Source organism: Chrysemys picta, chromosome 8, assembly GCF_011386835.1.
Source record: "Chrysemys picta bellii isolate R12L10 chromosome 8, ASM1138683v2, whole genome shotgun sequence".
Lineage (NCBI taxonomy): Eukaryota > Metazoa > Chordata > Testudines > Emydidae > Chrysemys > Chrysemys picta.
The window spans coordinates 63,755,055-63,777,063 of NC_088798.1; the positions used below are offsets into that span (position 1 = coordinate 63,755,055).

General features: G+C 44.3%; 1 protein-coding gene across 12 annotated transcripts in view; it reads left to right on the forward strand.

Moving 5' to 3' along the window:
- Window positions 1–14,765, forward strand: part of LOC101943609 (flavin-containing monooxygenase 3) — a 37,838-nt gene extending 23,073 nt beyond the window's left edge. For 7 of the 12 annotated variants that reach the window (XM_065554652.1, XM_065554646.1, XM_065554651.1 and 4 more), the window contains 6 exons: window positions 87–249; window positions 1,764–1,906; window positions 2,439–2,638; window positions 5,062–5,420; window positions 5,724–5,796; window positions 9,477–10,108. In XM_065554652.1, coding sequence (XP_065410724.1) covers window positions 87–249; window positions 1,764–1,906; window positions 2,439–2,638; window positions 5,062–5,420; window positions 5,724–5,796; window positions 9,477–9,819 — 1,281 coding nt within the window. In that variant the 3' untranslated portion in view covers window positions 9,820–10,108. Of the gene's footprint in view, window positions 1–86; window positions 250–1,763; window positions 1,907–2,438; window positions 2,639–5,061; window positions 5,421–5,723; window positions 5,797–9,476; window positions 10,109–14,609 lie in introns of those variants that run through there. The other 5 variants (XM_065554653.1, XM_065554656.1, XM_065554655.1 and 2 more) reach the window with 1 other exon arrangement.
- Window positions 14,766–22,009: the final 7,244 nt, after the last annotated feature.

The following is a 22,009-nucleotide window of genomic DNA, read 5'->3' on the forward strand; positions in this document are numbered from 1 at the left end:
CAGTAAGACCAATGACATTTACAAAGCTATCTGCCTGCAGAATCGTGTGCCAATGAATACAAACTCATGTGTTTGTTTCTTTTAAGACTATGGTCAGCAGTATAAAAAAACGCTCCGATTTCCCTGTTACCGGACAGTGGGATGTTATTACAAAACAGGACGGGAAGGAAGAGTCAGCTGTATTTGATGCGGTTATGGTTTGTTCGGGGCATCATGTGTATCCAAATTTCCCAGTTGATTGCTTCCCTGGTGAGTTGTGTGTGTGCAGTGCATATATTACAGCAAGGACTAGTCAAAACATTTTCATCAGCACATTGAGGAGGTTTTTTAATTGAAAAAAAACCTAAATTTTTGGAAACGAATTCAGTTTTCAAAAACTTCACCAAAACCTGAAAATTTGTACTAATAATGATTTTTTGAAAACAAAATCATTTCAGTTCCCTCTCTTTCATAGGAAATTCAAACAAAATTGCAGAAAATTGTGTAATATAATTTTACAATTTCACACAAAAACTGTGTTGTATTCCTTGTAGTTGTAGCTGTGTCAGTCCCAAGATGTTAGCGAGACAAGGTGGGGGAGGTCATATCTTTTATTGTTGTGAGAGAGACGCTTTCGAGCCATGCAGACCTGCATAAGAGTTTTGTGTGGCTCATAAGCTTATCTCTCTCACCCACAGAAGTTGATCCAATATAAGATATCACCTCGCCCACCTTGTCACCCACAAAAAATAAGCATTTTTCAACTTGTTCTAATAGCTTTAAAAACTTGCCAAACTTTCTTAATAACTGTTTCGTTCAGAACTATAAGCAGTATTAAAAACCAAGACCATATAATTGTAAAGTACAATGTTAGCAATTACGGTATATAAACCCCAGCTTTTTGTTTAGAGAAACATTATGCAATGGTATAGTCATCAAATTTTACTATTTGGCCGGGCATTACGAAGGCACAGGATTAATCTCTTTAGAACAACTTGGAGAGGGTGTTTCTGGGGATTTTGTTCTGTCCTTTGTTCATGTTAACAATTCAAATCCTCTCAAATGATCAAGGCCTATTTTAAATGCAATGTTTTTTTATGCAAGCAAGTGTTCTCTTGTCTTGGGGTTGGAAGTCTCACCAAAAAATGTCAGCAAAATGTGCAGGGTCAGATTCTGCTCTCAGTGACCTCTGAGTGCTTCTATTATCTGCAATTTCATTGGAGTAACTGGGTTCTTGACATGGCAATCAACTAAGATGCTGTGGCAGAACCTTTATGCCTGGTGAGGATGAGGATGCTTTGCATCTACGTAGTGCTTTCTGTCCAAGTGTCTCAACATTCTTTACCAGTGTGAGTGAATTCAGCCTCACCGTACATGATTTTACAGCTGGGAAGACTGAATCTCATAGGGATGATGGGCCTCATTTGCACAGCTGCTGAGCACCCACCACTCCATCTGCAGGTGCTCAGAACTTTGAAAAACTAGACAAGATGGAAGAGCTGGACACGGAACCAGCACTACTGGCTCCTGGGCCTGTGCCTTTGACTGTTTCCAAGGCAAAAAAGAACCCCCTTGAACTATCAAATCCTAGGAGGAGTTTGTAGCACGAGTAGTTTGAACCATCCTTTTTGTGACTTGTGAAATGAGCAAATCTGCTGTGGAAATCAGATAGAGACTAAATGCCGAGCCCCACAAATTACTGCAAAGGGGTCCAGCTGCAAGTGGGTAAAATCTATCCCTTTAAATATCCAGATGAACTCATTTTACTTTCCACTTTTCCTCAGGGTTAAAGACGTTTAAAGGTAGCTACTTCCACAGCCGGGAATACAAGGAACCAGAAAAATTCAAGGGGAAGAGAGTGCTTGTGATTGGACTGGGAAACTCTGGTTCAGACATTGCTGTGGAACTCAGTCACACGGCCTCACAGGTACAATTCCCTGTCTTGCTGTGGAGTTGCTAGTTCTCGTTATTGAGGTACAATAATTGAGGGTTTCAAAGCTGTCTCATCATGGATTTGGACACCCAATTAATGGGAATAGGCATCCAGGTCTTCTAGGTGGCTTTGAAGTTCATACACTTAACATAAGCTTAGAATGGTCGCATGCCGGAGGAAAACATTACGTGGCACAAATTTTAATCAAGAGCAGGCCAAGCGCATAGCACTGTAGGTGTCACTCCCGCAATGTACACTTCTTTGCAGTATATCTTCCCACCAGTTCTGGGTTGGAGCTGGAGGAGTGTGAAGTGGGCCCGATTCACCACTGCTTCACTCCAGTTCTATCCCAACGTAAGCGCAGTGAAGTCCGTGAGGTGACACTGGTGTAAAACTGGAGCACTGAAGTGGTGAAGAGGCCTCTACCAGTGATCACTCTGTTGTAGTTGCCTTTCTAGAATGGTAATGGCCTTACCCTGCTTTGTCCATTTTTTTTTTTTTTTTTTTTTTTTTTTTTTTTTTTTAGGTTTATCTCAGCTCTAGAAGCGGCTCCTGGGTGATGAGTCGCGTCTGGGACAATGGCTACCCCTGGGATATGCTGACTGTGACTCGCTTTGAAACCTTTCTCAGGGATACCCTTCCCACCTCCGTCAGCGACTGGCTGTACGTGAGGAGGATGAACAAGTGGTTTAAGCATGAGAACTACGGCCTGATGCCTTTGAATAGGTAATTTTATGGGATTCTCCCTGCAAAGCATTTGAGAAGGAAGGCAAAGCCTTGCTCAGCTTTGAAAAGGCAGCACAGTGGTGTCCCGGTTGCACTCTACTGGTAGCGTCAATGTACTTTCTTCTCATCAGGCAGCAGGTTTATAGCAGGTTAGCTTAAAAATAAGAGCGCAGGACAAGTGAATGAAATCTCATGCTTCAGCAGCCATATGGATTGCTTGCAAGAGTAGGAAAGGAATCCTCTGTCCCTTCTAATCCATATGGACTCAGAGTTATGCAACCGGAGAGGTGCACATGGCTAGTTTGCTATGCTCTCATGCATCGTTGTTGGAGATGGGACTCCAAACTATCAGGGCTAGGTCTGGTCCAGTACAGAAATGTCTTTCCTAAGCCATTAGAGAGACAACTTCTGTCGGTGAGAGAGACAGTTTTGAGCTTACACTGAAGAAGAGCTCTGTGTGTCTCGAAAGCTTGTCTCTCTCACCAGCAGAAGTTGGCCCAATAAAAGATATTCCCTCCCCCAACTTTGTCTCCCCAATATTCTGAGACTGACACAGCTACAATTACACTGCATACTTTTCTAAACAACATCCACGTCTTTGCCTAAATCCAAAAACACATCACTACTTTTAGTAGGTAATTCAAGGATTAATTTACTTCTGAAACGCCCCATGTGTTGGCAGGGACTTCAGAATGCCAGTGAAGTCCATGTTTGGACTGACTTTGCTTTTAAACCTCATTGCACCATGGGGATGATCTTAGTTTTTGCTCTAGCTGAAAGAATGGGAAACGTGCAGTATTCCATACGTTGTCCAGTATATGGAGATCAGTGGACCCAATCTCATTGTTTAGGGTAAAGTAACTCAAACCCTGGCAACAATAGTTTTTTTTTTTTTTCCAACTAGATACACTACTACAGTGATGTCACCAAATCTCAAAAGTGAGTTAGCAGATCCTATTTCAAGGAACAGCTGTAATTATGTGATGTATGCAGTGTTGTTGCAACCATGAGGTCTCAGGATTTGCAAGAGACAAGATGGATGAGAAAATATCATTTATTGGACCAACTTCTATTGGTGAAAAAGACAAGCTTTCAAGTTTACACAGAGCTCTTCTTCAATGTGGAAGAGGTCATCAGAATGTTCACCAGATTACCTTTTCCAGACCAGAAACGCTAGGTGTAGCATGAAAGCTTCTCTTTCACAAGCAGAAAGTCGGTCCAATAAAAGATATTACCTCCCCCACCTTGTTTCTCTCATAATTAAATGTCAATTATAATACATATAAAAAGATAGTGTCCAGATTATTAGAACTCAAAGTTGGCCAAATACTGAAAAAAAATTGTTTTATTCAAATTTTCAATGAATTTGATTTGTCAATATTTGTGTTTTGTTTCTCACAAATATTCATTTATCATGTGTATCACAGTAGTACCTAGAAGCCCTAGTCCTGGCTCAGGACTCCATTGTGCTGGGTGCTGTACAAACACAGACCAAACGATGTTTCCCTGTCCCACAAAAATGAGTTTATTGGTACCAATATTTTTGTAAAGGAAACTTCAAAATTGCATGCAGACCTGTTTGTGGAAACTGGCTTTTAAATTCATGCCTATGAGCATTCATGCCAGAAATGCTTATGCCCAAGTTTACCAGGGAACTCAAACAATACCACGTGACTTATCTGACCAAATCTGGGTTCAAATAGCAAATTTAGAATACAAACGACTTGCGAAGCACTGTTTCCAATCCAGCCATAGGTTGGGTATTTTTAAAACACAAAAAAAGTGTTGAATAATTTAAAATGGTAGATTCTGAGGAACTCATGATCCATTCATGGATATCCCATAAGCAAAAGAAAGATTCTAAATTAATTGCGAATTATTTATTCAGCCTTAAAGCGATTACTATGAGACAGACAGTTCCTTGAGCTTTAAAGGATAAAACCCTTCATTGCTAAAGTGATCCTGTTGCAGCCTTACATTACAAATAAAAGAAGAGGTACTCCAGCAATGCCATGTAAATCAGCTCATGCCTGAGCACTAGTGTTGGGAGGTAGCAAGCACAGGAATTTCTACTGTGGAGTGCTGGCGATAGGTAACCATAGGCTCAAGGAGAAAGGGTTAGCTCCTTTTCCTGACATTCGCATACAGAAACACAGTGATCTCTCTGCTTCTCCTAGCCAGGAGACAGGCAGCACTTTATCATAGAATATCAGGGTTGGAAGAGACCTCAGGAGGTCATCTAGTCCAACCCCCTTGCTCAAAGCAGGACCAATCCCCAGACAGATTTTTTTTTTTTAACCCCAGTTCCCCAAATGGCTCCCTCAAGGATTGAATTCACAACCCTGGGTTTAGCAGGCCAATGCTCAAACCACTGAGCTATCCCTCCCCCCACTACAGGCCTCTATGCTTTTCTTTCTTTATAGAACCAGCCGTAAAGAGCCAGTGTTCAATGATGATCTCCCAAGCCGCATCACATGTGGAACAGTGGTGGTGAAACCCAATGTGAAGGAATTCACGGAAACCTCAGCTATATTTCAGGATGGGACTGTGCAGGAAAACGTTGATTTTGTCATCTTTGCAACAGGCTACAGCTACTCCTACCCCTTCATGGAAGACAACGCTATCATCAAATGCAGAGACAACGAGGTCACTTTGTACAAGGGCATCCTTCCTCCTCGACTCGAGAAGCCAACCATGGCTGTCATTGGCCTGGTCCAGTCGCTTGGTGCAATTATTCCAACATCAGATCTCCAAGCTCGCTGGGCTATAAGGGTGTTTAAGGGTAGGTGAAGGGAAATAGGGGGGCGGAGAACTGTCCCAGATGAGCTTGTCTGTGAGAACTAGCATTGCTTTGCAACCTATAATTCCTTGCAGATTCAAGCTGGGGATCTGGTCCAAAAAGAGAAGCAGGCGTTCATTTGTGCACCTGCAGACCTCATGGGATTTGCTAGGCCTGCTCACCCAGAAGTTGTAGATCAGTGGGAGTATGGCTGGTTTAACTGAGTGCATGGGTGAAGGGCTGGAAGAGTATCTTATTGATTAGGAGATGGAATAAACTAGTGACCTTGTACCTGTTCTTTTCTAGGGTTATATAAGCTTCCCCCAGTGAATGACATGATGGAAGATATTGATGAAAAAATGGGGAAAAAGCTCAAATGGTACGTGCAAAGTGCAGTTCTCAGGTAGCCCTCCCTGCTCTGGGTGCATGAAAAAGGCCACCACGACCTGTCTTTTCTGTATAAACCCGACATAATGTTATGGTCTGATCTCTGTAATGCATACGCTCTGTCCAATATATTATGACAACCTGCCATCCAATAAGCAAGTGGCTTTTTCCAAGGAGCCACTCTTTTAAACTCCCACTTCCCACCCCAGCACACATCCCAAATATTGTATATCACGTGCTCTCCTCAGCCTGGGAACTTGGGTTCTCCCCTATTTGGCCCACCGAACAAATATAACAGAGAAAAAACTTCTGCAGCACCAGGTTCAGGATCATTAAAAACTCTGGCCTCCTCAACAAGCATTCAGCACCCCCCAAACACCCCCCCACATTGTTCTGAACCTCTCTCACTCTGATAGTGTGTAGCTTCCCTCAGAATGGTGGAGAATCCTGTTTACCGGCCTGACCCAGCCCTCATTAAAGTAAATAGAAGCATTTCCCTTCACTTCGGCAGGAGTTGTATTGGGTACATACCTGTTCAAAAAATTTCCAGTGGGGCGTTTTTCTGTCAGAAAATGTGGATCTGTTAAACTTGAAACGTTCCATGCAAGTGTGTCATTTCTGACAGTCAAAATCCAATCTTATTGGACTGGAACTTTCTGAGTTTTCAATTTTGAAATTACTTTTTGTTTTGAAATGTATTTATTTTTATTTTATGTTAAGTTTTTAATGTTTTTACATTTTTGTGTTATTTTATAAACGTCAACATAAAACAGAGTCAAAATCAAAATACAACCTTGATCTGTAGCTAAAAATTTTCATTTTGCGGCAAATTTTGAAATTTGACATTTCATTCCAATTCAGAATTAATGATTTTTTTCAAAATCATGGAATTCCCTGAAAAATGCAAATTCAGCTCCCGACCAGCAAGGTTAGTTCCAGTCTGGGGGGATAGTCCATTATTATAGGCATCTTCTCACCAGGGACAAAGTATACAGGCACTCCTTAACTCATGGAAGGGGTTACAAGCAGAAAATAAGAATGGCCATACTGCGTCACACCATAGGTCCGTCTGGCCCAATATCCTGTCTTCCAACAGTGGCCAGTGCCATGTGCTTCAGGGCAATGAACAGAACAGGGAAATTGATGGAGTGATCCACTCCGAGCTTCTGGCAGTGAGAGGTTTAGGTACACCCAGAACATGGGGTTGCATACCTGGCTGTCTTGGCTATAGCCATTGATGGACCTATGCTCCAGAAACTTCTCTAATTCTTTTTTGAACCCAGTTATACCTTTGATTTTCACGACTTCCCTCTGGTTCTCTGCCCATTATGTGATTGATTCAGGGTGGGGCTATAAAAGAAAGGGAAGCTGTCGCAAGAGAGCCTACCTAAGTGCAGGAGATGTCCGCTCCCCTCCCAGCTTGCCGTCAGCAGGAAAGCTGTCAGTTGTTACCAAGTGTTCTCTGTTACTTTGATCCTGTTTTGGAATCTTCTTTCTGTTGAGGAAGCTGGCCCTGAGGAAAGGGACTTGAACTGAACTAGCGTTAGGGCTTTATTTGAACTCCCTGGCTGGTGGGGTTGCCAATTTCAGTTGGACAAATTCCTGGAGGTTTTATCACATGACATAATCTTTAATTAAAGATTAATTTTTAATTCCTGGAGACTCCAGGACAATCCTGGAGAGTTGGCAACTCTGCCTATCTGCTCACGAGCTTACGTCACCTTTAAAATATGAGGTGAGAGAATCACATGATCTATAACAAATGGACAACTGTTGCTGGAGTTAACAGAGTGTGGTCTTATTTGTAGTAATCCTGCCAGCCAAAGTACTTGCTTTTGCATCCCTTACAAAGCCAGATCGTAGTGTTGCCATGGGATGTGTCCTCAGGATCCAAGAAGGCATAGAATAGAAAGAGTTTGGGGCCTCAGGGCCACAATAGTGCAGAGTACCCCTGTCATGCTGGTGTAACACCCCATCTGCAGTGGAGGCTGCTGGGGCAAAAGAGCAGTGGAAGAGAGCAAGGCTAGTAGTGAGTGAGGCAGTGACTGGCACCAGAGAAGAAGGGATGCAGGAAGTGGGGAGCCAATGGATAGGCTAAGTTGCATCATCGGAGGGGCAATAGGGACAGAGCTGAAAGGAAGAAAGTCCAGTTCAGGAAGGGCAAGAAAGACAGAGATCACAAGAAGAGAAGGGAGAGTCACAACAGGGACAGGACCTAGAAAGAGGCAAGACAGTGGTACACAGGGAAAAGAGGAAAAGTTAAAGGAAGAAAAGTACAGTTAAACAAGGAAAAAGGACTATGTCTCTAAGTAATCTAAGAAATTATTAGAAAAAGAGTGTTAGAAAACTGTGAGAAAGGTAAAGCAAGAATGAATGTGGGGGAAATAAGCAGCAGTAAAAGATAAACTCTAATTAAAGGGACACAAACTTAAGAAACAAGAAGGAAGTGAGCTGTAGCGCAAGTAAGAAAATAATAATTATGTAAAACAAAACATCTTAAGGTAGACGAGGTGAAGTGACAGGAATAGTGAAAATGTCTGAGCAAAGGGGCTGTAAGCCAGAAAGGAGGGGAGAGAGAATTGTTCAATCAAGAAGCCAGCACATCGCATCAAGGAGTACATACATGCCTTTATTTAAGCTGAATCTTAGAACAGTGAACAAAGATTGCACAAGAGACTTGCTCAATATATAACTAAACATCCTAAGAATCTCTACTCCAAACCCTGGGCTTACAGAGGCTGCAAATAAGAAACTGACCAGGGAACGTACAATGGTGGGGTTTATGTTCTGGTGCATTGTATTTTCTAATTCAAAATTCTGTTATTTCATTAATTATTGCCTATAACAAGAGTTTAATTAAGATAGTGATAGTCAATAGACAGTAGATAACAGTGATTGTTTACCGTAGGTTACGGTGTAAGCCTAAATAGTAGTTCCTGCTAAAACAACTAACTGATTTACTTGTGATTATTTGCCACTTAACTGATTTCTACATTTCCCCAACTGATTGAGATAAAACATAATTTGACCTCTAGATTGCCTCTGCCTCTCTTTCCTGCTTGGATTCCAAATCCCCCCCCATTAGGCCCGTTACATTGGCTGCTTTAGTGACACCTGCAGCACAGAGGCCAAGGTTGAGAACAGAATACCTTCTCACCCTTGGAACAGGGCCCACCAGCTCCAAGATGAAGCACACAAGTGAGGGGCTTTGGGGGTGGGGGGGAACCTACACTGTAGTTGTCCACACTGCATGTCTTCTGTTAACAAATATAAGGCTTCACTCTCCAGCAGTATCAGACTGGCCCTTTTCAGATGTAATCCAGTCACAGTCGAATGCTGTATATCAAACACATGAAATCACCCCTTCTGAACAGATCTTAGAAGTAGCTTATTCAGAGCAGCCCCAGTCCCTGCAACCCTCACTCAGGCAAAACTCTCACTGAGGCAATGAGACGTAAGATTGCAGTGAGTTAAATGTGTTTGCCGCAGTATTTCTGTGCAACAATAGCATACCACATCACAGCAACAATAGATATACTCCATGGTGTATCTATCCCTTCTACCACCATATAGAAGTGCAGAGTTAACCTTGTGTCCATTAACCAAATGCCTTTTTTCTACAACAATACTGTACTCAGCAATGTATTATATCTTCTCCCTTCCCACCTTAAGGTATGGGCAGAGCAATACCCTACAGACAGATTATATTTCCTACATGGATGAACTCGCCTCTGCTATTGGTGTGAAGCCCAATTTTCCACTGCTGTTCCTGACGGATCCAAGGCTGGCCCTGGAAGCGTACTTTGGCCCGTGCAGTCCATACCAGTTTTGTCTGACGGGACCAGGGAAGTGGGATGGAGCCAGAAATGCCATCCTGACCCAGTGGGACCGGACGCTGAAGGCTACGAGGACCCGAGTCGTAAATGATTCTCAGAAACATTTCCCCGTCTTGAATTTGCTTAGAATACTTGCCCTCCCTCTTCTCCTTCTTGCTGTTTTTCTGATGTTTAACTAATCAACAATTTTAAGGCTCTCAACATGAAATTAGCAAATAGAAAGGAAAATTCTTCCTGAGAAAGGAGAGGAGAGAATCCTATCACTTCATATCGGTTCTGACCTACCATGTGTGCAGATAGATTGATAGATAGATATACCACACATGCATGTATAAACTCAATGGGCCACAGCCTCTGCTGTGTAAACTGACATTGCTCCATAGAAGTCAGTGCCAGATGTTCTTTTGGTGTCAATGAGCATTACCTGATTTGTGCTCTTCTGTTTGTATCCTAGGAAATACTGAAAGAACAAAAAGAAGAACAGGAGGACTTGTGGCACCTTAGAGACTAACAAATTTATTAGAGCATAAGCTTTCGTGGACTATAGCCCACTTCTTCGGATGCATATAGAATGGAACATATATTGAGGAGATATATATACACACATACAGAGAGCATAAACAGGTGGGAGTTGTCTTACCACCTCTGAGAGGCCAATTAATTAAGAGAAAAAAACTTTTGAAGTGATAATCAAGCTAGCCCAGCACAGACAGACAGTTAGATAACAAGTGTGAGAATACTTACAAGGGGAGATAGATTTCAATGTTTGTAATGGCCCAACCATTCCCAGTCCTTATTTAAACCGGAGTTGATTGTGTCTAGTTTGCATATCAATTCTAGCTCAGCAGTTTCTCGTTGGAGTCTGTTTTTGAAGTTTTTCTGTTGTAATATAGCCACCCGCAGGTCTGTCACTGAATGACCAGACAGGTTAAAGTGTTCTCCCACTGGTTTTTGAGTATTTTGATTCCTGATGTCAGATTTGTGTCCATTAATTCTTTTGCGTAGAGACTGTCCGGTTTGGCCAATGTACATGGCAGAGGGGCATTGCTGGCACATGATGGCATATATCACATTGGTAGATGTGCAGGTGAACGAGCCCCTGATGGTATGGCTGATGTGATTAGGTCCTATGATGATGTCACTGGAATAGATATGTGGACAGAGTTGACATCGGGGTTTGTTACAAGGATAGGTTCCTGGGTTAGTGGTTTTGTTCAGTGATGTGTGGTTGCTGGTGAGTATTTGCTTTAGGTTGGGGGGTTGTCTGTAAGCGAGGACAGGTCTGTCTCCCAAGATCTGTGAGAGTAAAGGATCATCTTTCAGGATAGGTTGTAGATCTCTGATGATGCGCTGGAGAGGTTTTAGTTGGGGGCTGAAGGTGACAGCTAGTGGTGTTCTGTTATTTTCTTTGTTGGGCCTGTCTTGTAGGAGGTGACTTCTGGGTACTCGTCTGGCTCTGTCAATCTGTTTTTTCACTTCAGCAGGTGGGTATTGTAGTTTTAAGAATGCTTGATAGAGATCTTGTAGGTGCTTGTCTCTATCCAAGGGATTGGAGCAAATGCGGTTATATCTTAGAGCTTGGCTGTAGACAATGGATCGTGTGGTGTGTCCTGGATGGAAGCTGGAGGCATGTAGGTAAGTGTAGCGGTCAGTAGGTTTCCGGTATAGGGTGGTATTTATGTGACCATCGCTTATTAGCACAGTAGTGTCCAGGAAATGGACCGCTTGTGTGGATTGATCTAGGCTGAGGTTGATGGTGGGATGGAAATTATTGAAATCATGGTGAAATTCCTCAAGGGCTTCTTTTCCATGGGTCCAGATGATGAAGATGTCATCAATGTAGCGCAAGTAGAGTAGGGGCGTTAGGGGACGAGAGCTAAGGAAGCGTTGTTCTAAGTCAGCCATAAAAATGTTGGCATATTGTGGGGCCATGCGGGTACCCATAGCAGTGCCGCTGACTTGAAGGTATATATTGTCCCCAAATGTGAAATAGTTGTGGGTGAGGACAAAATCACAAAGTTCAGCCACCAGGTTAGCTGTGATATTATCAGGGATACTGTTCCTGATAGCTTGTAGTCCATCTTTGTGTGGAATATTGGTGTAGAGGGCTTCTACGTCCATAGTGGCCAGGATGGTGTTTTCTGGAAGATCACCGATGGATTGTAGTTTCCTCAGGAAGTCAGTGGTGTCTCGAAGATAGCTGGGAGTGCTGGTAGCGTAGGGTCTGAGGAGAGAGTCTACATAACCAGACAAGCCTGATGTTAGGGTGCCAATGCCTGAGATGATGGGGCGTCCAGGATATCCAGGTTTATGGATCTTGGGTAGCAAATAGAATACCCCTGGTCGGGGTTCTAGGCATGTGTCTGTACAGATTTGTTCCTGTGCTTTGTCAGGGAGTTTTTTTAGCAGATGGTGTAGTTTCTTTAGGTAATCCTCAGTGGGATCAGAGGATAATGGCCTGTAGAATGTGGTGTTAGAGAGCTGTCTAGCAGCCTCCTGGTCATATTCCAATTTATTCATGATGACGACAGCACCTCCTTTGTCAGCCTTTTTGATTATGATGTCAGGGTTGTTTCTGAGGCTGTAGATGGCGTTGTGTTCTGCATGGCTGAGGTTATGTGGCAAGTGATGTTGCTTTTCCACAATTTCAGCCTTTGCACGTCGACGGAAGCACTCTATGTAGAAATCCAGTCTGTTGTTTCGACCGTCCGGAGGAGTCCACGCAGAATCCTTTTTTTTGTAGTGCTGGTAGGGAGGATTCTGTGGGTTAGTATGCTGTTCAGAGGTATGTTGGAAATATTCTTTGAGTCGGAGACGTCGAAAGTAGGATTCTAGGTCACCGCAGAACTGTATCATATTCATGGGTCTGGAGGGACAAAAGGAGAGGCCCCGAGATAGGACAGACTCTTCTGCTGGGCTAAGAGTATAGCTGGAAAGATTAACAATATTGCTGGGTGGGTTAAGGGAACTACTGTTGTGGCTGCTTGTGGCATGTAGCAGTTTAGATAGTTTAGTGTCCTTTTTCCTTTGTAGAGAGGCAAAGTTTGTCTTGTAAATGGCTTGTCTAGTTTTTGTAAAGTCTATCCATGAGGAAGTTTGTGTGGAAGGTTGGTTTCTTATGAGAGTATCCAGTTCTGAGAGCTCATTCTTAATCTTTCCCTGTTTGCTGTATAGGATGCTGATCAGGTGATTTCGCAGTTTCTTTGAGAGTGTGTGACACAGTCTCTCAGCATAGTCTGTGTGATATGTAGATTGTAATGGATTTTTTACCTTTAGTCCTTTTGGTATGATGTCCATCTGCTTGCATTTGGAAAGGAAGATGATGTCTGTCTGTATCTGTACGAGTTTTTTCATGAGGTTGATGGATTTCCACTCCATACGGCTAAATGCAGTGCCTTGCATAATGAAAGGTTTCAGAGTAGCAGCCGTGTTAGTCTGTATCCGTAAAAAGAAGAACAGGAGGACTTGTGGCACCTTAGAGACTAACAAATTTATTAGAGCATAAGCTTTCGTGGACTATAGCCCACTTCTTCGGATGCATATAGAATGGAACATATATTGAGGAGATATATATACACACATACAGAGAGCATAAACAGGTGGGAGTTGTCTTACCACCTCTGAGAGGCCAATTAATTAAGAGAAAAAAACTTTTGAAGTGATAATCAAGCTAGCCCAGCACAGACAGACAGTTAGATAACAAGTGTGAGAATACTTACAAGGGGAGATAGATTTCAATGTTTGTAATGGCCCAACCATTCCCAGTCCTTATTTAAACCGGAGTTGATTGTGTCTAGTTTGCATATCAATTCTAGCTCAGCAGTTTCTCGTTGGAGTCTGAAAGAACAGACTCATTACAAGGGGAATATTGAGATAAATAAGATGTTATCTCCATGTTTTCTTAGACCCCAAGCCCTTCACATCTACATTATTCAATAGTGTGATAACTTAGAGCTAGTCAAAAAATGACAATTATTTTTCACGGGAAATTGTTTTTTAAAATTGTTTTTATAGTTTTACGTTTCCCCACTGAAATTTTTGGTCTCTCATTGAAAAAATGAAACCAAAATTTTTTTAGTCCTCAAAAACAATTTTTAGTTAAAAAATGTTTGCGCACTTGGGCAGGACGGGGAAGTTATACTCCCCTCCCTCCCCCCCCAAAAAATCAGTTTCAATTTTTTTCTCAAAAATTTTTTTTCAACCAAAATAAACATTTTAACCGCAGTAAAAATATTTGTCGAAAAAATTGTTTTGGTCAAAAAGCCATTTTTTTGTTGAAAAAAATCTTTCAGTGAGAAAATTTCGATCGGGTCTTGTAATAATTCTCTCTAACAGCATGTTCAGCTGCAGCATCTGCCTCTTACCAAACAATCTGAAATGCATACACTACAAGGCTATCAAAATAACTATCCTAAATGGGGTGGGGTAAACAAAATATCCAGTTTCCTGCTGTGTTTAGAGAGAACTTCTCTGAACTCGTCAGTGAGGGCTTGACAGACAAATTGTTGCTCTCCACCTTTCCCCAGTCATGAGTTAGTAAAAGCCCCCAGAATCTTCTTTTTCATTTGGATAAATATTCCCTTGAAGCAGTGTGATCTACTAGTTAGAGCAAGAGACCGGGGGTATGTTTACACTGCAGTCAGAGGGGAAACCATGCTACTTGCGCGTGTGTTGGCTTTTATCTGTAAAGTACGGACTGCTGTCAACTTTGTAAAGTGCTTTGCATTCTTTGTACGAAAGGCACCATATATGTACCAATCAACATTATTATCTGAAGCTGGTCAGTCTAGAACACAGGCTGTTGTTAGCTATCCGGTATCTCCTGCTTCTGACTGAATGCTGTGGTCAGATCCTCGCTCACCCAGACAGAAGAGGGAGGTTTATGCCCAGTCATGTTTAAACCAGATGCATGCCCAGATGTTCCGCGGTGGGATTACATTCATTGCGTCTCTTCTCCCTTCACTTACAGCCTGAGCTAATCACCATGGAACTCAATGGAAAGACACCCCTCCCCCCATTGACTTCAATGGACATTGGATGAGGCCCCTATTGTACAAGGCACCAGTTTTGTTTTGTTTTTTTAAAGTCAATTACAATATTGAAATTAAAATGTATTGGAATCTTTTCACTGGTTTCCTGATTCTCTCTCAGCTAGGAAACAATGAATTATTTATTACGAGGGGTTTATGTAGCTAGCAACTGTAATATTGTGTAAAGTGAGACACTAGGATGTCGATTATAGTGATTGGCGCTAGGGCAAAAGGATGATGATTTATACCAAGAGGATGGGATGTACTAAATGCGCATTGGATGGGATGGGAATCTCTCGCAGGGCGGTGAGAGATTCAGATAAGCCTCTGGAAGGGTAGAGGCTGGCAAAAGCATATGCACTAAGGGAAGCAAGAGAAGACTCTGGCCCCAGCTCTGCATTTGGATTCATAGATTCTAGGACTGGAAAGGACCTCGAGAGGTCATCGAGTCCAGTCCCCTGCCCGCATGGCAGGACCAAATACTGTCTAGACCATCCCATTCAGTTCAAAGTATTTGGTTTAATTATGTTTTAGGGATTTGATTTTTTTAAAACACTGTTTGTGGGAAGGGGGCAGGGACACGTTTGGAAGTCTAGGTAGTGGATAGCATAATTTCATCTGCAAATTAATAACTTCTCACCTAAACTGCACCCACAACTGTTTTGCAGGCACCAGAAGAGAGCCTAGTAAATTGCACAGTAGAGGTACCTTAGGACATGTCTACATGAAAAGGTTATTTCAATATAAGGTAGGGTGTGAATTTAAACCAATATGGTTATACACTGTTATTCCAGTCTAAGAGAGCCTTTTTCTAGTTTAGCGTATGTCACTTTGGAAGGGGTTTAAGCTATACCAGAAAAAACACTTTAATACTGGAATAAGTGTGCCCACCTGGAGAGCAATCAAGAACAGGCTGCAGGGCTACAAGAGATGAAGGGTGCAGCGGCGTTTCCATTGTAAACTGTATCCTAAACTTCCTACAACTCTTCAGCTGCAAGAATTTTGCCACCCATTGATACCTGGTGCAGGTGGCCTTGGGTCTCACGTCAGGGCATGAATATTTTTAAGGGGTGGATGAGATTCTGATACAACTGCAAAATAGAGGCATTAAAAAAAGTAGGTATCCTGGTTAATTTCCCCATGTAGACAAGAGTGATCTGGCTAGGGCAGCCACACAGTAAGAGAGCAGGAGCACTGGCTGTGGTATATGGCTGCAGAAAGGAGGGTGAGCAGCGCTAAGAGGGTGCTGGCAGGACTTATGGGATGTTGGGGTACAGCAGCTGTTTATGGGATGAGCAGTGCTGTTAGAAAGAATTTAGGGCAGGGGTGAGCAAACTACGGCCTGCAGGCCACATCCGATTTAATCCAACCATTGAGCTCCTGCTGGGGAGCAGGGTTGGGGCCACTCCACACGCGTGTGTCGCGGCTTCCAGAAGCAGCGGCATGTCCCCACTACGGCTCCTATGCATAGGGACAGCCAGGGGGCTCTGCACACTGCCTCACTCCAAGCACTGCCCCTGCAGCTCCCATTGGCCGGGACCCAGCCACGATTCCTCTCCTGCCCTCCGAACCCCTCAATCCCAGCCCAGAGCACCCTCCTGTGACCCAAACCCCTCATCCCCAGCACCACCCCAGAGCTCGCACCTCTAGTGGAGCCCTCACCCCCTCCTGCACCCCAACCCCAATTTCATGAGCATTCATAGCCCACCATATAATTTCCATACCCAGATGTGGCCCTCAGGCCAAAAAGTTTGCCCACCCTTGATTTAGGGGATGATGGAGCAGAGAGAGAGAGATTTTGTCAGAAAGTTGTGGCAGGAAAGTGGAGGTGTCAGGAGGGAGTCAGCAGCAGGATGGAGCAGACAGCAGAGAGGAAGATGCTCCTGGCTGCCGCTGAATAGCGTCTTTGCAATGTTTCCATCTCCCTTGGTGATGAATAACAACAGCTGATAGTGCCATGATTGCTGGATGGCAGCAGGTCCCATGTATCAGCTCATCTGTCTGAAAAGAGCACTGGAGGCAGCAACAAAAATCAGCTCCTTAGCAGAAGTAGCCTTGTAACACAGGATTGTATTCAAACAACTAAAAACTATAGTGACAAGGTGGGGGAGGTAATAGGTTACCTCCCTCATCTTGTCTCTCATATCCTGGAACCAACATGGCTACAACTACACTGCAAATAAAAATTATTTTAGATGCCCAAATATTTTCTGTATAAGACTCCACTAAAAGAATGTGCACACAGCACTCATTACATGGGTACATAAGCACTCTGTAGTCTTTTGTTTTGCTAACTGTCCCAATATTTCCCCATGGTTTATTGCTTCAAAGCATTTCTGAGTGATGTTCTAGGAACCACGCTGGAGAGTCTTCCATTTTTACCTTCATTGTTTTCATCCTCTGATTCACTTTCTGTTGTCACTAAATGGACAATATTTCAGTCCCAGGCATCAGTTTTAGTCTTTGAATAGCTGGTTTCAGTACATTACACATAGAAGATCTCTGTTGTAGCAAGGGCCTCTTTTCACAAAGGCTCTGTCCACCTGAGAGAAGAGGTCTCTGAATATTGGTAACTTACTGTTGAAAAACCTTTGGTCACCTCGTTAGAGGATGAGTTTGACATTATTTTCTAGTTATTCACCCAACTGCACAATGGGTCATGATTCTGACGGATCACTGTGAGCAATCAACATCACATTGTGTATGAGATATACACCTGAAACCCGAGATACATCTGGCCACTGAGTTTACTATCCAAGAGATACTACAGTGTGTCAGCAAAGGTCTTCTTACCTGAAACCTTTCTCTTTTGCTACATATTTCACTGATAAGCAGAGGGGGGCACTGATAGGGGAACCCCTCCATTACCTTCCCAGCAAAGCAAACCTATCAACGCAAGGCCTATTTAAAAGTTCACATGAATAATCATAAGTTTTTGCTGTATTTGCCCAGCTATAGTGCTGCCAATAGCCTCAAGGCTACAAAAATCATGGGCTTATCTGTGCTTCACTGTCGCCTCTTGTCCTCCCAACTTCTGTTTGCCTCACTCCCACTTGGGCTATGGCTCAGTCTTTCTTAGTACTTTATCAACTTGTATTATTTCCCTGTAGCGTGCAGTGTTATGAGACTCGCAAGGTGTTTGCTCAAGGATGCAGCCCAGATAATGGGCCAGCTCCTCAGCTGGTGGAAATTGGTTTAGCACCACTGATGTCATGGAGTGACAGTGATTCACATCAGCTGAGAAACTGTTCTATTGCTTCCAGGGTCCAACTGAGTTAATGGAGGAATGCCAGGTGCAGCAATACATCTGCAGTGTGAGGCTGCAGAACATTATTCTCTGCCTAAGAATCAGTGGAAAACTTTTTTTAATGCCTCTATTTTGCAGTTGTATCAGAATCTCATCCACCCCTTAAAAATATTCATGCCCTGACGTGAGACCCAAGGCCACCTGCACCAGGTATCAATGGGTGGCAAAATTCTTGCAGCTGAAGAGTTGTAGGAAGTTTTGGATACAGTTTACAATGGAAACGCCGCTGCACCCTTCATCTCTTGTAGCCCTGCAGCCTGTTCTTGATTGCTCAGTTAGGCTCTGACCTGCAGCCTGTTGAAGTTAGGGTTGCCAACCCGCCTGGATTGTCCTGGAGTCTCCAGGAATTAAAGATTAATCTTTAATTAAAGACTATGTCGGGTGATGGAACCTCCAGGAATACAGCCAACCAAAATTGGCAACCCTAGTGAAGTCAATGGAAAGATTCCCATTGATTTCACTTCGGCTTTGGAGCAGACCCTTATAATGTTTAAACAGGGGTTATCTTTCAAGATTCACTTACTTGTTAGCAATATCAGAATCAATTCAAGCAAATCTTGGTGCTTTGCAAATGGGGAGGCCTGACCGAAAGTCACAGGGGATTCCATGCAAGTCTATTGAATATCACGGATGGGTCATCAGTGGGGAACAAACCCAGGATTGCTCAAACTAAAGCCTCGACTGCTTGAGGCACAGGAATATAGCTATTAACTAGAAGCTGCAACAGGCACATGAACCTCTCATGCAAACCAGAGAGACATACTGTATTAACATGGGTTACATAGTATGGAAGCTTGCACTGCATTTAAGCCAAATCATTGCCACAGTTCAATAGAGCCTAAGTGCATGTCATTGGACTATATGCGTTCCCCTCTGTACTGCCACTGAAGTGAATGCACTTGTCCTAGGGATACATTTGGACCATGAAGTAAGTGATGGCTAAAATCTAATATGCTATTGGTTAAATATCTCATACGCCCACTTTGGGCACTTAAATGCTGCTCTGGCTGTCAGCTGGCTCCACCTATCAGTAACAATTTGTCTTTTCCATCTCCTATTCTGATCTGCTTTTGAGAAAAGGCCCCAGTACCTAGTTCATAGTAAATGGAAGTGAACATCTCCTAATTCATTAGCCCTGGCAGAAGAATTGCAACCCAGGTTAAAACCATTTTCCTCCCTTTGGTGTGTCAGCCAGCAATCTAGTACCAGTGACCCGATAGTAGAAGTGGTAACCATGGCCCATCATCCCATAACAGTCTGGGAGGAGATGACATTGCATTGCTTCCCTTTACTTAAAAAAATGTTTTCCTGTGAAGCAAGTAAATGCTTCCCTGCAAAATGCCAACAAAGCATAAAGCAGGGCTGCCCCTCCCCTTTTCAAGAGGAGAAAATGCATGAAGCGTATGAGTAAATAGCCATCGGAGAATGGAAAAGCAAGACCCTTCCTGCTTCCGAATAGAAATGAGATCTACTTGTCCAAGGAGGGGTTAGCATGAGAGATCCAAATGTAGTGCCAGTGAAACTAAAGAAAAACCATTAGACTTTTCACCCCAGTAAACTTTCAAGAACCACAATGGAACAGACCTTAGGGGATGGGATAAAATCAGAAATACAGCTGAAATTCATTTCCTCAGGTGAGTCAGCCTCTTTTTGGCCACAATGAGTAGGCAAGATATATATGGGGAGTTCCTGGGAAAAGATATTCTGCATGTTTGGCCCCAATCACATATACATAAACCATGTAATTATGAATAAATAAGAAACAGCAGCCCTGAAGAAATCCAGAGTACAAAGACACTGGTGAAGGCGAGTTATTTAAACTTGGATTGGTGCCGTAGTTTGTTTGATCACGGTGGAGAAGGGAGACCTGGAAGAGTTTGTTTGTTTTTAAAATAGGGGGTTTCCTACGTGTTTGGCACCTGAGAAGTATCAAAAATGTGATATGCTTAATACAATAAAGAATGTGCAGCACTTTGAGATCTACTGATGAAAAGCACAATATAAGAAATAGGTTTATTATATTCACAGGGATGGCTTAAGCAATCTAGCCCACTCTCCTACTTGAAGAGGGAAGAAAAACCCCAAGACATTAAGCCAACACAGAGGACCCTGGGTATGTCCTAATATGTATATAACATGATGGGAACGTCTTGAAAGGCCTAATATCAAGTTTACAATGGACACAACACAATGGCATGCTGACTGCTCTACACCACAAATGTGGATTTAATAACAGGGGCTGAAACGAGGGAACTTTAGAGTACATTGTGTCTAGGGGGAGTGGATGGTAATGTTGCAGGGATAGTAACTCGCTGGCTGCAGTAAGGGCTAGGTCTCCCGTTCCTCTATTTCTCTTGTTAAACAGATGATGATCTCAAAAAAGAAGATTTATTTCACCCTAGCATCTATGGAACTCGTCATGCACCAGGCCCCCCATTGTGCTGGAGGCTGTACAGAGACACAACAAATATTCATGTGACTCTCTGGCATGAGGGGATGCTTTCGACAGGAACAGCCAACTCAAGCACTTCTCCACTGAGGATCTTCCAGCGCTGCTGCTGCTTTCCAAATTCTGCCCCGTCTCCCCAGGCAGCCTAATAGGACACTCCTGCAATATGCCCTCTCATGAGAGAGCACCCAGGAGCAACCCTGGGTTCCCAGGCAGAAGAATCACTTCTCCCCACTCTGTATCCAGCACCACTTCCGGTGAAGTGCGGCCACTGGGAGCTGCAGACGGTCAATGTAAACAAACTGTCTCATGGCCCACCAGTGGATTTCCCTGACGGGCCGTGTGTGGTCTGTTGGTTGCCCACCACTGCTATACAGGCTTCCAAATAATCAGTGGTAACGTCTCTTATTAAGGCAACCCTCCCCATTTAAAGATATTGGCAGGAGCCATGGCATGATCTACACCAGTGGTTTTCAAACTGTGGGTCACGATCCAGTACTGGGTCATGGAATGTAAGGCACTGGGTCATGGCGGCTCTGGTCAGCGCTGCCGATTGGGCCGTTAAAAGTCCCGTTGGTGGTGCTGCTTGGCTAAGGTAGGCTAGTCCCTACCTGTTCCAACACTGCGCTGCGGCCCGGAAGCGGCCAGCAGCAGGTCTGGCTCCTAGCAGGGGGTGCCACGTGGCTCTGCGCGCTGCCCCCGCCCCAAGCACCAGCTCTACACTTCCATTGGCTGGGAACCGGCCAAAGTGAACTGGGGGGGGCAGTGCTTGCGGGTGAGAGCCATGCAGAGCCACTTGTGCGCCTCACCTAGGCAGGGCCAGTGCAAGGAAGTTTTGCGCCCTAGGCTAAACTTCCACCTTGCACCCCGCCCCCAGCACTGCAGCAGCTCCCTGCCCCCACTCCACCCTGAGGGGCCCCCCCTCCCACAGCAGCTTCCCCCCCTCTGCCCTGAGGCACACCCCCCCCGCGGCAGCTCCCCACCCCAGCTCACCTCTGCTCCGTCTCCTCCCCGAGCATGCCGCCCCCGCTCTAATTCTCCTCCCCTCCCAAGCTTGTGGCACCAAACAGCTGATTGGCACCGCAAGCCTGGGAGGCGGGAAAAGTGGACCAGCGATGGCGTGCTCGGGGAGGGGGCGTAGCAGAGGTGACCTGGGGTGGGGAGCCCTGCAGCAGCTTCCCCCCCACCACCCTGAGGCACCCCCACAGCAGCTCCCCACCCCCCCGGCCCGGGGAGCCGTGTGGCACCTCCCCACCCCAGCTCACCTCTGCTCCGCCTCTTCCCCGAGCACGCCACCTCCGCTCTAATTCTCCTCCCAGGCTTGCGGCGCCAAACAGCTGATTGGCACTGCAAGCCTGGGAGGCGGGAGAAGTGGAGCGGCAACCGCGCGCTCGGGGAGGAACGCTGTAATACAAAAAAAAAAAAAAAAATTGGGGGCACTGCTTTTTGGCACCCCCAAATCTTGGTGCCCTAGGCAACCGCCTAGTTCGCCTTAATGGTAGCACCGGCCCTGCACCTAGGAGCTGGACCTGCTGCTGGCCGCTTCTCGGGCACAGCGTGGTCCACGGTGCCAGGACAGGCGG